Raw genomic sequence first — 16,270 nt, forward strand, 5'->3', positions numbered from 1 at the left:
ACTGTCCGCTGTGCGGAAGGCGGGAGACGGGCGAGCATGTATTCTTAGATTGCAATACGGCATCGTATTTCTGGGACGAGCTGCAGTGCTCCTTTGGCACACAATGGCAGCTCACGTGGACCAACCTAAGGTTCTTGGATGCAGACACGGAACTCCCACACCTTCGAGATTGCATCCACGTCATGGGACTCCACTCGCTTTGGAGGGCAAGGGTGGATGCTGTTGAATGCGCTGAACACCCTCGGCCGGCGTGGAGGCATTTTGTTCAGAAGGCGCAGTGGGCAGTGGCCGCCCTTGACAGGCCTGACTCGGACACCGAGCTGCGTGATGCACTGGCGCAGGGTTCGCGTGTCCTTTCAGAATTTACGGTAAAGGAGCGGTGGAGATGGGACTCAATTTGATGGCTAGAACCGGGAACACTCCTACTCACCTCTGCTTGCCCAGAACCCCTTTCCCCTCCCTCTGCTCCCATCCCATTCCCTTCATGCGGTGCACAAAAGGCACCGTCATCCATTCGACAACGTTCGTGCTGGCGTAATTACCGGTCAAACTCTGCGGCTGTGCCAGCATTACGATGCCACTAGCTTACACTTGCCGGCAGAACATGCTTACACCATGCTAGCGTAAAGGCCGTAAGCGCCTATTTTTCTGCATGCGTAGAGCTGCTATTGTGTACGACGAATACCCTGTAATCATCTGATGTGTTCCTGTATATATCTCTGTAAATAAAGTTTTTTGTTGATCAAAAAAAAAAAAAAAGCGTGGTCGAGCGGTTGAGAGCTCGGCTTCTGTTTTGAAAGTCCGTGGTTCGAATCCTAGCAAAGACGGTATTTTTTTTTTTTTGCGGCGAGGGTTTGATCAGTTTTCTTTTACAGGGTACATACAGGGTGCCAGAGTACCATGCCTGTCAACCTACAAATGACGTTCGACAGTAACCTCAGTATCAAGGCAGCGCTGAAATTTGTTTTGCTTACAATTTGAATTCATGAACGTGCAGTAGGTACGCAACATGAAGGTTAAATCAAGTAGCAACTAAAGCATTTGTGCGAGGTGCGTCTTCGTTTATCATTCTATCTTATTTTGTTCTGATTTGACCGTGATGGCTCGAGATACATTTCGCAGCATTTCAATATTTGCCCGCCTTACTTAGCAATAAATAAAGACGCCAAGTGATTTTTTTTTTTTTTTGCTAAAGCTAAAATCTTGATAATTGCAGTTCAAGAAGCGACAATAACTGCTCATAAACGACTTCAACAGGGTGGCATACGTGTCCAGCAACGCCCGCCGACGCAGCGACTGGCGCGCGACTACGCCGGTCTCCTGTGGGCCCGCGCGTTGACGCCGAACGACGCCGACGCCGACGCTCGCGCGACGCGTGATTTCGCGTCCATGTGGTTAGGGCTTTACACAGAAACATATGAGGAAGAAAAAAAGAAAGATACTCGGGTCGCACATGATTTTGTTTCCTTCTTGCGAGAACCCGTAGTGGTCCGCATTCCATCTCTGACCTCAGCGAAGGCTCTAACCTCCCCTTCAAAGAACACGAAGGAAAAAAATACATTCTGTGTCAGGTTAGGCATCGTTAGATTCTTGGCTTATATACAGCAAACGCGTGATGGTTTTGCCGTCGCTAGTTTCGAGCGACGCCGCTTTCGAGCCACTCTGGGCCCTGTACGTCCGACGTATCTTTAAGAAATCTTGCGGGTACGTCCAACGTATCTTTAAGAAATTTTGCGGGTACGTCCGACGTACCTTTAGACACAGCGTTAAAAAAATTCCACTAAGGGATATAAAAAAAGCAATTGGTCGTAATTCTCTCGACGGATATCCCGTATTTTCGCGCGCATAACCCGCCCCTGCATATAATCCGCACCCCCACTTTCAGCCCGCCGGAAAAGAAAAAAAATATATTCTCGCGTATTGCCCGCACATTTTACACAGGAAAGGCTGCACCGAAGCTACTGCTCCAGCAACACATCACATACGATGTAGACAGAAAGAGTATATTTAGCAAGTAGAATACATTGACTGCAAGGCGAAAATCACAAGTCACTAATAAAATTCAGTTGATGATGATGATGATATCCTCAAATATGTCCCCACAAGGGGGATTGGCCAGGGCTAAACTGGTTAAAAACGTGAGGACTTCAAAATACTTATTTCCGGAAAGAGGGTGTAAAAGGAAACTTAGTTAAGAATGAAACCCGAATTACCCATTAATCAGCACCGTTTAGCAATTCAAACGACCTGAGGCAGAAAGAAAATTTTGAATGCAATTATATATATCCCTTCTTGCAAACCCCAGCTTTGATGCGCCAATAGATAATATGTGTTATCGATAAAGTCAACCCCAACCGCTCAATCGGCTCCTTCAAAAACAGTTGTCTAGCTGTTAAAAAACGGCGACAGTCGAGAAAAAAATGTTCGATTGTTTCGGGGACCTGGCACCGCACACATAGTTCTGTAGGTGAAAGTTCTGATCTGAACAGATAGAAATTAAGCCGTGGAACCCCGCAGCGCAGCTCGGTGAAGGTCACCTCGCATTGCCGAGAGCCACAAAAATGAACATTCCACCCGAACTTTAAATGTTGGAACTCTTAAAATGATAAAAGCGAATCGGAACGGGTGGCGTCTAAATGTCAATATCGTCTTAGTCTCGCAGATGCAAATAGAGCCAGATTAGGAATTCCGAATTGAATGGGAGCTGTGACGGCAAGATTAGCTAAATGGTCCGCTTGCTCGTTGCCCCTGATGTCCGTATGGCCAGGGACCCAAGACAAGCGTACCTCCTTCACGTGCCTGGGAACAAAAAATAATAGTGTGCGGTACAATGGAGATTCCGAAGAGGAAGTTAACGCCGATATAACTGCCATCGAATCAGATAATATGATAATTTTTTATACATGCTGCGGTACTTTGCATACAGCGAGAGCTATTGCTAAAAATTCGGCCATAAAAATGGGTGTGTAATCCGGGATTCGCAGCGAATAACTCCAGTCTAAAGATTGTGAAAAAATACCAATTCCAGCTTTCTCGCCATTTTGAGATGCATCAGTATAAATCACAGATGAAGAAGGATACTTGGATAAATATTCATTTAAAATAGCGGCTAATAGCGAGCGTGGTAGAAGTTTTGCAGCGGAAGGGAAGGGGTTTGAAAGTAAAACTCAGTTTCTCGCTCGATTGTGGATACCGGAATGACCTCATATAATTTAACAGAAATACAATCCAGGCATGATTGAACGAATAGCACTTGGGGGGAGATACGTTTGGGCCACGGAGATGTAAAAAATATACTCGGCTCACAAATAAGCTCGTCCTTGTTTTTTCTTCCTTGTCCTTGTATGTTTTGCGCAATCACTGCCATGGAAGGCTTAGTCAGTGTTACTGCGGGGGAGCTTCACGACACAACGCGCATTGCCGTGAAGCTGCGCTAAAGGAAAACCCCGCGTATTATCCGCAACCCTACTTTGCCACTGAAATTTTCTCATTTCTGGTGCGGGTTATACGCGCAAAAATACGGTACTCAGCATTGCAACACACAAAAAAATGTTTTCATGAATTCTGTATAAAATGCGCTCAAAAGTGCATTTTATAACGAGGAATATGCATTCAAAGCTTTCATTGGGAGATGTCAGATGTCGTAACTCGTATCAAAAGCCCCGTGCTTGTGTGATCACATTTCGTTTTTATGAGCCTCGCCTCACTCTTCTTTCACACTTAACTGGGAAAGACATGCCTGGAATACAGCAAGCTGTAGCGGTGGGCAGTGGATGAAGGGTGGTCAAATTTTCCCGCCATGGTGTCACATAAACGCAAGGTGTCACATAAACGAAGGTGTCACATAAACTAGCGACCACCTGCCGCCGCTCTTTTAGCAAGGAGGGCATTCCTGGTCTGGCAACCGTGGTAGCCCTGCAAAAAAAAAAAATGGCGGGAAAATTTGTGGGCATGCCAGCCGTCCGCAAATTTTCCTTCTATTGTGTGTATTAGGCGATGGTGTCACATAAACTGGCGACTACCTGGCGCCAGGGGAGGGCATTCCTGGTCTGACAACTATGGTAGGCCCGCAAAACAATGGCGGGAAAATCTGCGGGTACGCCAGCCGAAATGCTACTCATTTTGACCCTGTGACCAAACGTTGCCTGTGACCTCGTGTTTGCTGCACCTCCTGAGCAGGCGACACGAAAATTCTCACGTAGCACGGTGCTATGCATCATAGGATGGTTGCTGCATATCTGTCGGAATACGTGTCTGAGTGTGTACAGAAATACGGTATTTTTTTTCTTTCTTTTGTTCAAGTAGAGTGTAATTTGACTTTGGGGTGCATTGTTGGCTCGCACTGTGCGCTTGTGTCCTGAAGGGTTAATTGCAGCGTGCTAAAGACGTGCTTTCCGTCCTCCTGCCTGTTTGTCCCCTGTAGGTCGCACCACCTGAACCACCTGCAGCAGTGCCAGAGGCCAGGGTCCTGGCTGGGCACGGGCGAGTTGAACGGCAGCATTAAGAGCACTCGGGAACCAGGGGTTCAGGTACGCCTGTTGTGGCCATTGCTTCCCTATCGATTCGGAGACACACATTTAAAATGCCCTTTCCGATGTGTGCATCTTCGAACTAACACATTTTGCTGTGGGTGAGGGGGTATTAACAAATGGGTAGGGTAGCACAGACAGCTTCTTGAACCAAGAGGTGCAGATACCCGCAAATGGGAATCGTTGAATATATGAGCAAGTCAGTACACTGAGATCCTTGAAGGCTGGCTTCTTCATTGCGCCAGTGTATTGAGAAGCTGGTCATATACTGTACTTGCCCAGCCACAGTGGCTGTCATGATCGCCTGTTTGAGATTGTACTGCACTTAGGCAATAAAATTTGAAGCAAGCGCATTTGACTCGGTGGCGACGAATAAATGAAGAACGTAATTCAGTCAGCATAACTGCAGCAAGCCTTCACGCTTGAAATTTCCACAGTGCTTTTTGGCCTGCTGAGAACAAATACTCGACTAGTTTTTTTGCCTAAGCTGTGTGATGTATCATGCTATGCTATTAAGGCAAAGTTTTTAATTAGCTGTACGCATATTTTTGTTGCATAGCACTGTAACTTCAGTTTTCTCGTCGCAGAAATTGTGACCATGTGGAATTTCACGTCATGAAGTACTGATTGGTTGTCAAATGAAAGTACAGAATATTTTACACTTGTGCCGACAGGTGTCATGTTTGCATAGCCTTATTGTACTGTCTGATTGACAAGATTTAAATGCGGCAAGAATGATACAGATCTCACGAGTACATCTCAAGAAACTTTGGGCAGCAGTTTTTTCCATGGAAGAGCGTTTATAAAACGAGGGGATAAGTTGAGAAGTGTATGCAAAAACACTCACTTACAGAATAGAGTATGAATACGTATTCATGACAGGATTACAATGTTTTGCAAATATTTTTTGCAGAAATTGTAGACCGTAAATGAACAAAGCACGGAAAATTTAGTTCCTTGTGGCTTTTTTTTTTTGCTCTAAGGAGCAGGGTGTCCTCTTCACGCACGATGAAAGCATACTTTTCTGTCAGCCTAATTTCAAGCATAATAGGCATGCAGTGGAACTACGCTGATACGTTCCTGGTTGTGGTGTTTTCCCAGCAGTTGCATCGTGAAAGCTTGGAGCCATTGCAAAATTTTTTGGTTCAATATAGGTGTGGATCGTACATTCTTACATTGCCCAGAAATTTGTATCAACGAGGTGCTACTCTAGGAGTTGTATGCGTCCTAGGTTTGGGCTTATCATCAGGCAAGTAGCATCGTTGATCCAAGGGTCCAGTGCCCTAGCCGGGATCCTCTGACATATCTTGCTGTTGCTCATGCAGGTCTGCAGCAACTATGTGTCCCTCAGTCCAAGTGAAGACATGTCTGTTCACTGCGCACGCAATGCCTTCAGTCACGACAACCGGACAGCTCACCACTCACCTAGGGGCCCGCTCTCTACGCATGTAAACATGGCCGACTCTTCGCATATCCTTCATGGTCATGTAAGTGCCATGGTGAGGTCAATCATTACAGGCGAAAATGCTTCCTCCAATTTTGACAAAGCACCTGCATCGTTAAAGGGTCAGTCAACAGATTTTTGTCGAGTATATGTCCTCTAGCTCATATGAAAGCTGAGTGTTTTATATAGTGGGGTAACCGCAAGCAGTTTATAAACAAATCGGCGGAAATAATTTCAATTTGGCACTAAACTTTCCGAAATCGGAAAGGTGGCGATCCATAGTCTAGAAACGTGACACTACATTACATGTCTTGGTCATGTCACCTGCAGGCCTTGCAGCTACTGAAACTGCTGAAACGTTTATTCACTTATGTAAAACCTTCAAACCCAAGTATCTGTGTGTTTAAATTGCTGTGCGTATTTTAAAACATTCTTTCGAACCAATTTAAGACGCCGCGTGCCGCCGCTGAGTTGCTCTCAGGGTCGCTAACTGAACCTCCATGCCCAGAATCAATGGCAGCATTCAGTAAGCAGACCCGGTGAAGGAGCTTCCTGCTTGTGTTGTATGTTGTTTGACAATTCTGCCTGAGTAAAGGGTGTTTCTAGTGCCGAAAAAAAGACACCAACGGCAGCTTAAGGGGGCAGTTGGGTCTTTGGGGCCGAAAAACGGTCAAAAAAAGCGTTTTCTCAAAAATGGAATTTTTGGCCTCCACAGCCATTTTTCTAAGAGTCTCTAAATTTCCTCATCAAAAGGCACCATATTTTGTTGTTATTATATTATAATAGCATTTTAAAGTGCACTCTACAGCTCAGTTAGCGCATAATTCGATGGTGAAACGGCACTTTTCTTGCAATGCAAAGCTAGCTAGCATTTCATCCTCAGATATCTTGGCGCCCAGAGCACGTACAACTTTAATTCTTTTTGCTTCTGATACCAAAATGTGTGGAGAATACAATATAGGAAACAAATTTTTTAAATGGAGGCTTTGGAAAATTATTATTGTGTTCAATTGGCACCACCTGCGAGCCATTTCTGGCACAGCGCGGGAGAAGCGAAGTTCTCTGTGTTGTAAAACGACCATAAATAGCTAAATCAAAAAAGTTCTTCCTATGTTGTATTCTTTAGTCATTTGTCTGCCTAGCCACGTGGTAATTGCCATTCTGCATGGAGTGGTTATTTTGTAACTGTGTCCCAAAATAATGGCAATTAATCATGAATTAACTCAAAATATAATCAACTTACAAAAAATCTAATAGGAGATTTGAAATCAGCACAAAAAAAACTCTATAACGGAGTGCAGTTTCATTAAAATTGGTTGGTAAATAAAAAATATAGCTCTAAGACCAGTCTGCCCCCTTAAAAAAAATGATGCGCCCTAGGAGAATCAAATGATCGACCACATTAATATGAAGCTAGCATTCCATCTTTCATCCATCCCAACCGATGGCACTTTCATACAAAATACTAGCCCATTCAGCTGGCTGGTTCTAGTGATTAAAAAAACACATAAAGGAATAAGCCTGCAATTCACAATTTTTTAAGCTGTGGACAAGTTTTTATGCAGTAGAGAGCAAGTCGTCAGTAGGAAATTGCCAATCTGGGAAAAAATTTTGTAGTGCAAAAGCTGTGCAAAGGAGTGCCTTGGTACAGTACCCATTGGTTTGGCACTTGCTCTATTCCATGTTTAAAAAAATGTGGTGCAATTTGTAGTTAAGTACAACAGTTGTTGCCAAATTTTTGGGAAAAAATTTTTCAGGAATAACTTTTGGCCTGGTGTCTTACATGTGAGATGAAACCCATCCTTAAATGTTAAAAGATTCTTTTGCAAGTTGCTTTGGAAAACAAATCTCTGTAGATATCAGCCAGATTAATTCTCATTTTGAGAATAAAATTGACAGCCATGCTGTGGGCTTTGTAAAGTGCAAAGCAACATCTTGTGAGTTTAGCAGGAGTAGTTGGTCTACTGTATTTCACACCCCGCTTGCCTCACATACCATTGCTACGCATTGTCCAAAAGTTTATTTGAGCTAGCTAATCTTGACTGTGACTCAAAGACTCAAAGCTAAGTACATTGTAGACAGATCAATATTGCCTTTTTTTTTGTTTTGGGCATTTTTCTCATGCAGCTGCTGCCAAGAAATCGGAATAAAAAGGGAAATATAGCTAGGTAGCTTCTTTTGCATTCTTTTGCAAAACAGCCATCGTAACAGTGCATGCCACGCAGTGAAGCCAGGTGGGTAGGCTGGCTTCGTTACAAAGCTTTGGTTACATTGCGGTTTAATTATTTAAAAAGTTTGAGTTTGTAACTACGGAAGTTTGCTGCTTATCGACTAAAGTAGCAAACATTCATGAAGTGCCTGAAGCTTTGCAAAGTCGCACTGCTCTGCTGTTCAGTTCTACCACCTCAGTGGAATTATTTTTGCTGAAACCTGTGGCTGGAATGTGTATGTGATGATGATATGTCGGGAATTAGCTTTCAGATGCATTTTATTAAAGTGAAATTTTCTCTTTGTCATTACGTGGATTGTAACAGGCTTTGGTCGCAGTGAATGTACAGCTTTGGCAGCAGGGCTGAGAACATGTAGGAGTGATTGGCTTATACAAATTAAAATCGATAAGCTAACTTTGGAAGATGTAGTGGATGGATTTTGATTTTATACCTCAAACATGCCTTACGGATCTCGGTCTACACTGGCAGATATCTGATGTCTTATGGTGAATAACATCTGAACGGCAGTTCTGCCAGTAGGTTCCTCATAGTAATGCAGTGTTGACTTTGAGCCTGAAATTCAGAGAATAAAGCTTTGCTTGAACTGCAAGATCATTTGCAGTTGAGACATGCTTGTAGCACTTGCAACATGAAAAAGTTTAGTATCGCATTGCTTTCCTGGCATCAACAATATCTAACTGATTATAAATTTTAGCACAAAAGTACATTTGAAGTTCTTCGCATATTGTAGAGGGAACGCAATATATGAAACCCAACATAATCTTTATGTGCCTTCTTTGTAACCCGTTTCATATCACAAAGGGCAGCTTGAGTGATGATGGCGATGTGATGGGGATGATGATTGCATATGTGTGTTTCTCTGTGTGTCACGAATCACGGGCAAGATTATGATCTATGATCAGGGTTATGAGATCTTGTTCCGTAGCTGCAATATTGACAAGGATGCAGAAATGTGCCAGAAAATATTTTTTTATAACTTTTTTGAATAGTTTTTTTTTAAGTTAACAGTTTAAAGCAAAGTATTCTCTGCATAATATTTCGGCAAGTGTTGCACACCCCTTTGCTGCTGCTGGGTGGCAGCTTTTCAGTCGCTGCCCGTGTGCGCCCCTTTGCCACATATTGCAGTGCGGCAGTTTCCCCTGAAAGCTTTGAGAGGCGTCGCACTCGTGCCAAAGAAGGCTAGCGGGCATGCGCATGAACAATTTCAACAACTCTGCACCCTCCCCATTCCAGTCACTGCCCCAGAGTCCGACGGAAGTCAGCATCCCCCACAGGAATGGCATGGGGCTGTCCGCAGAAGATCACTTGGGAGCACCGTTCTGCCAGGAGGATTGGGCCGATGACCAGGGTAAGCTTTCGCCCTTTTTCAAGCGCATTTTCTTTCTCTTTTGCTTTCTTTAAACATTAATGGGGACATCAAGACAGAATACAACTTTGCTTCTCGACAGCAAGTTTCGACAACAAATTTCATGCTGCAGATACTAGAAGTGGGAGTGACGTAGCGTGGGCCAGCACCTCAAACATAGTTATCAATGTGTTAACGGCTCGTTAGCATTCAGGTGATACTATGATGAAACGGAACTAGAGGCCCCCGTCATTCTTTGCGGTGGCTTACGTCGGTGGCCGCCAGTCGCATAAACAAGATTGTGTGATGTCAAAGGGATGGCGCCAGAAAGTTGCTGAGGAGTATTACTATATACTGCTTCAAATGTTTTCTGTATATCTTCAGTATTTCTTCAAAGTGTAGCGATAAAATGGGCGTCGTCCTTATTGGGACAAAGGGCTAGTCTTTTTATAATGACCCGAACTTGCATGCTGCCATAGCGGCAATCTATTATTGCATGGCATCCGCTCCTGAATTGCTTAGTCACTGACAGGGTGTTAACGAGTTTCTTGTAATAGTCCTTCCAACATTAGGGATTTATTTTAATGAAAGAATAGGAAATTTTATAGCTTCCTTACCACTTGTTTGAAGGCGAAAGGTGCCTTCCATTTTTTTAATTAACACTGCATATGTTTGTCCGATTTCCGTCTCATGTGAGAAATGTTACAGGTCATCACAAATTTTTCTACTCAGCTATGAATCCGAATTACGAAAGTTTCCAGAGGCATTGTTAACAGGTTTGCTAGTATGTGTCCGTGGGCTGTTTCGAAAAGAAAACAGGCTCCACCAGTGTTCTTTCACAGTTCATGCTGTAGCGAATCGCCCGTCATAAGTTGTCTGACACTGTCGGGGTGTCACAAGATTTTTTGATGCGACGACGAAACTTGCACTGACACCTGTCATTCTTATTTCTTATCGAAGAGCTGTTGTCACCAAGTGTGGTGGTATGCAGTCAAACCCGGCAATAACGAATCCACTGGGGAAAGGGAAAAATTCACTGTTGTGGGAATTTCGTTGCTGCGAGAATGAAAGATAACATAAACAACAGGGAAATCGCCCGCTAAGCTGAAATTTATTTCTGAAAGTTCGTTATATTACTTTGCACGCCCTACTTTGCAGTAACTTCACAGCTCAGCGCTCGCACTACGAAAAGTATTTCACTGCTAGTCGTGTGCGCAGCGCGCCTAAAAACGACTGAATCGTGTCAAACATATACAAATCCTCCCACGAGCATGTCCGAGCTTGCAAGCGAGCACCACTTTGTTAACGTCCAGAAAATCCACAGCCGTCTGTTTGTTCTGTAGTTCTGTTTTGCGCGCATCCTTGCTTTTCAAAGCGGTGGAGCGAGCTTCAGGAGGTTCCAGACTCGTCGGTGCTATTTTCCCTTCCTTTACTTGGGCCGCTGACTTTGGCAGTGAGGGCTGCCTTATCTTATAGCAATAAGAATTTCTGCTTTTGGGCTGGCAAAGCATCTTGTTTAGAGCGAACGCGCTGATTGCCGCACACACAAGGAAGGCATGCACGCTGTTCAGCAGTAGCCAGCTAGCGTAGCCAAAGCCACCGTGCCTCACCCCCTAATAGTGTCGCTGCTTGGCTGCCTCCACGGTCGCCTGCTGTACAGTCCTTTTTTAAATAAATATGGCGGCAGCCGTGCAAGTGTGCTGTGGCAGAAGTTTACGCACTTTGTGTCCGAAAAAATGCATTCGAGCATTTTTTGAACACTGTTAGCCTCAAATGGGTAAACAAAATGCCGGCCGGACTTGCAGTGTATTTCTTTACACGGGATGGCTTTCTGAAAACATTTTGTTGCTGCGAGATATGAAATACATGGGCTTGAATGGACATTCGCTGGGGATCCGAAAATATTTCGTTGCCGCGGGAATTTCGTACTCGTGGGATTTCGTTATCGTGGGGTTTGACTGTATTTGTAATTCGTAAAGCTGACTTTTTAAAGAAGTATGTGAATGTTGCCCACCTACTGTTTGTACTTTCTTTCTGGCATTTGTTGTATAAAACAAGTCGTTCTTAAATTAAAGAACCTGATGTGCAAACGTATTTTTTTTTCCCCACTAATGCAGTTTTATTAAAAGAAAGTAAGGTTCACTGTATTATTTGTGCGAGTTTTATGACGCACGGTTCTTGTAAACTGAATATGATCCACATTATACTGTTCTCTTGTAGCAGAAGTCTGCAGTGAGCTTTTTTAAGCCTTGAATGTAGTGCAGAGGAAGAGAGAGAGAGAGAGGGGGGGGCGCATACATCTTTGCATGACATGAATCATTGGATTGTGTGTCGCAGTTAACCAAATTAAATCTCGAAGTGTTTCCGGCAAAATAGTGAGGAAGTACTCGAAATGGCGATGATGATGAAATGGGCCCGATTTCTTTGTGATGACATTGTGAAGCACCAGCAGTCTTGTTTTTTTTTTGCTCATTCCCGCAGTCTTGTGGCGAAGCTTGCCGATCAGCGTAGGGGTGAGCGGTGCCGACGGCAGCCAGGGCTTCTTCGACGAGGACTACATGGGAGGTCCAACAGTCGGAGTGGGCATGAGTGCCAGCTACTACGGGGGTCGGAGGCCACACTCTCGCCACCTGAGCTCTAAGGTACCACGCGGCTAAATGGCTGAATTTTGAGAGCGAGGAATAACACCACTCGGGGAAACATTATCTCTGGAGGCAAAAAATATTGACACTGAATGAATGCATTCATTGTGGCTGTGATGCGATACAATTCTTGATGACTGTGCAATCAGGGTCATTGCGTTCTGGTCGTATAAGTTTACAAGAAGCAAGATTGTAATTGACTCCTTGTCAACATATTTGCTGGGTGGAGTCACTGAGGCATAAGGCAGGGGAACATACCACTCCAGGGGCCAAGGGGAAGGAGGAACCATGTGAAATAGCTCTGCACTGATACAGGAAGGTCTTTTCCTGATGGGCAAAGTGAACCCCATGTTGCTTTTCTCATTTTTGCCTTTCATCCATATGCAAGCAACCTGCCTCATGTTTCGCACAGGCTATTTTATTCCAGCCACCGACCCATCTCGCGTTCATTTGGGGCACGTGAACCCATTGTGTGCACTGCACCATGCCATTCATTTGTCAAGTAGGTGGCTCAGAACAACAGTCTTCCTTCATTCAGCACCATCCTAGTTAACGGTGCCCGTGCATATCTTAGTTAAACAACGACAACACCGGCACTGCTGCTGCTGCTGCTGCAGGGTGGTTCATTGGTGTGCGAGTGGTGGGGCGCCACTTGTTCCCAGGTGGAGATGGTGTACTCCCTGCTCTCCATGCTGGGCACCCACGACAAGGACGACCTGAGCCGCACCTTGCTCACCATGTCGGGATCCCAGGAGAGCTGCCTCGCCATGCGCCAGTCAGGTAGGGAACCTCACCGCCGGCTGCGCCCTCACGTGTGGCTTTAGCTTTGGAGCTGTGCGAACGGTAGTACTACTCAAAACTGGAAATACCGTCGATCCTGCATGTATCAGACTCCAACGGGTACGCAAAATAGTTTGACATATCGATAATTCGAAATACAAAATATGCCCATTCTGACGATTATCAGAAAACTCCGCGAATCACTGAGAGCGTTCACAGATCGCGTCAAGGGGTAGCTTCCCAGTTTGTTCTTCAAAAAAAAAAAAAAAAAACGAAACACGGCGTGACGACCACCGCACTTTATTTAGCTCGGAAAAAGTCCGTTAGCTTCCCTTGGTTTATCTTCAAAGTCATGAAATTTACCAAAGTGCCTTAAAGCCAACGCCATTCAAATGAGAAAGCCTGACACCGTCCACTGTGCCCCTGCAGCCGCAAATTACGCTGAATACAGACGCAAGCTCAGCTGCCGTAGGCAGTCAGGAACGTCACGAGATTCACCAATACGGTCCGATTCTTCGGCAACGCCGATCCTTGCCGCAATCACCACGTCGTTGCGATCTGCCACAGCCTGCAAGTCGTCAACACTTGCGAACTTGCATTCTGTTGTGGCATCTGGAATTGTGCATGGGAATGCTAACAGCTCTCTAATTCACTCTCGAGGCACTCAGCGCCGTCATATAAATTTGTATCCAAACACCCCTCTTCGGGAGCCGCAACGAAGCCGCTTTGCCGAACCAGCTGCGGGAACATGCACTCAACACGCTCCAGAACGCCAGCCTGCACACTGTCTTCACCTTATGTCCGCTTGCTGCGCAGTGTCGTACTCAAACATGCTACAAGGAATTTAGAATTTTGAATGCCTCTTCAAGACTTCTTTCCACCGGCCTCCACAGATCTAATGGTGTCCGTCTTCATCGCTGAATCGAAGTTATTAATTTTTTTCACAAGTACCGTATTTTTGCGCGTATAACCCACCCCTGCATATAATCCGCACCCCCACTTTCAGCCCACCGGAAAAGAAAAAAATCCTCGCGTATTGCCCGCACATTTGATGCAGGAAAGGCTGCACCAAAGCTACTGCTCAAGTAACACATATCACATAGTATGTAGACAGAAAAGGAGTACATTTAGCAAGTAGAATACACTGACGGCAAGGCAAAAGTCACAATTCATTCATTGTGTGACTGCTCTCGCTAGAGCTATCACTTGCGCAATCACTGGCATGGAAGGCATAGTCAGTGTTGCTGCGGAGCAGCTTCACGGCACAACGTGCATTGCCGTGAAGCTGCACCGAAGGAAAAATCTTGAGTATCATCTGAACCCATACTTTGCCACTGAAATTTTCGCGTTTTTGGTGCGGGTTACACGCGCGAAAATACGGTACGGCCCCCGAGACATGCCACTGCAAACAAAACACGCACCACACCGCACCGATCTCCATGCCAGTAGAGCCGCCACCGGGTCACAATGCCTCCAATCTGCTCCCCTTCCCCTTTCAATCCAATCACACCCTGCGTTCTTGTTGTCACGCTAGCGCATCGGGCTGGTCGAGCACATCGTTGAGCAGTTCTTGAAGGCATTTTTCTTCGTCCCTGTTGAAGGCCACCCAAGCGACGCCAGGCGCGAGCAGTCGTCATCATTAACCACAACTCCACCAGGAGCAGCGCACTTGCGCACACTCGAACACTCGTCCCCCGTCACGTTCCGTTCAATGTACGGAACGTGATGGGGGACGAGTGTTCAATACATGCGTACAAAAGTGCTACAGTACTTTTGCATGGGATTTCCAGGGGGATATTTGGACGGTTCGATATATCAGGGTTTGGTTTGATCCGGGATTTGGCCGTACTTAGCAAGTAACTTTTGCTATTCGATTATATTAGCAGTGTACATAGTTTTATCTTTCAGTGTGTTCAGTCTGTTCAGATATCCCAAAATTTAAAATATCGTAAAGGAATCAAGTTCGAGAGTTGGCTTTGTCACAAAACATGTGCATCAAAGCATGGCTGGCATTGTTGTGTTTGCTGCGTCTATGGGACAGCTATGCAAGAAAGCCTGGCATGTGTGCTCATAAAATAAGCGCGAGCTAGCAAGTAATTTCAGTGACAATATCTTTACATGTGACTAAAATTTCCCTTTTTCATTTATTCCTGTGAGTCGTTTACAGGAGCTGTTTCCAATTCAGAACCCCAGCGTGATATTCGTCCTCGTTGGAGGGAGGAAATATCAAGATAAATTTTGTTTAATACGAAAGGCTTTATTCTTTAGTTCTGCTTGCCGTGTTTTAGTGCAAATGATACTTCGTTTTTCATGTATTTATTACATAAAAATGCAACACAGTAAAAACTTGCAACAAAGTTGAAAGTGACACGGAGTTTGTTTTAATTATTGACTCAGTGGCTAAGCCTTTGGGCTTAGGGCGCGGTTTGGCCCTGGCCCTGGCGGCTTTTCTGGTGAAGGCGAGAAGCCAAAACAGCTGCATGTGGAGATTTCAGTGCACATTAAATGCCCAGGTGGTCGAAATTAATCCGGAGCCCTCGACTACGGCGCATCTCATAGGCCAAGTGTAGCTTTGGCATGTTAGACCAAACCTTAATTATTGCTTTGTTATGATCATTATCTGCATATTTGCAGGGAACTTGCGATTACATGCTTTGTTTTACAACTTCGTTACAACCTATGTCATAACATTGCGTAAGTCGGAATATAGGGCAAGATTTTTTACCCAAGGATTTGCCGAAAAGTCGCCCGTCGACCTATATACCGGTTATCGGCTTAATGTTAGTTGTCATCCGGCAACCAGGCAGCCCAGTGGGCCAATAGAAACTGCAAAGGCACCATCGCCACCAACATCAATCGGACGTTCCGCCATCTTTTTTCTTCCTTTCTCGCTGTCGGTGAACGTGTGCATGCTATTAAATTCTTGCCCAAGAAAAGTTCAGGCACTTAGCGCCAGTTCACCGCAGCATCTAAAACAAAGGTCACAGAGTATGCCCAAGCCAACAGCAACATGTCCAACTAGGGCCAGTTCGGTGCCACCGAAAAGAGCGCGCACTACTGGCGTAATTTGGAGGGGCTGCTCTCGGTATGCAATGCTCAGAGAAGACTTCGTTTTGTGGCCACCACACTGTGTACCTGGAACTGAGGGACAAGTTGACCACTTCTGTCCGCGAGCATTGTGCGACGTCTCTACGAAGGCACAGCCAGCAACAACCCCAAGACAGTTGCTGGCTGCCTGTGCAAACTGGCTCACCCGACAGTCTGCTCCGCTCCTAAAGGCCGATCCACACGACGGACCG

At 45.2% G+C, this 16,270-nt stretch overlaps 1 protein-coding gene across 5 annotated transcripts in view; it reads left to right on the plus strand.

Annotated features, from left to right (window-relative positions):
- Nucleotides 1–16,270, plus strand: part of LOC144150852 (uncharacterized) — a gene marked incomplete in the record, with an annotated part of 193,540 nt that overhangs the window by 148,385 nt on the left and 28,885 nt on the right. For 2 of the 5 annotated variants that reach the window (XM_077682215.1, XM_077682219.1), the window contains 5 exon segments: nucleotides 4,424–4,529; nucleotides 5,855–6,028; nucleotides 9,438–9,552; nucleotides 12,031–12,191; nucleotides 12,809–12,971. In XM_077682215.1, coding sequence (XP_077538341.1) covers nucleotides 4,424–4,529; nucleotides 5,855–6,028; nucleotides 9,438–9,552; nucleotides 12,031–12,191; nucleotides 12,809–12,971 — 719 coding nt within the window. 5 annotated transcript variants of the gene reach the window in all.

This window comes from Haemaphysalis longicornis, unplaced genomic scaffold (genome assembly GCF_048455015.1).
Source record: "Haemaphysalis longicornis isolate Haplotype H1 unplaced genomic scaffold, Haemaphysalis longicornis Haplotype H1 scaffold_80, whole genome shotgun sequence".
NCBI classification, from domain to species: Eukaryota; Metazoa; Arthropoda; class Arachnida; order Ixodida; family Ixodidae; genus Haemaphysalis; species Haemaphysalis longicornis.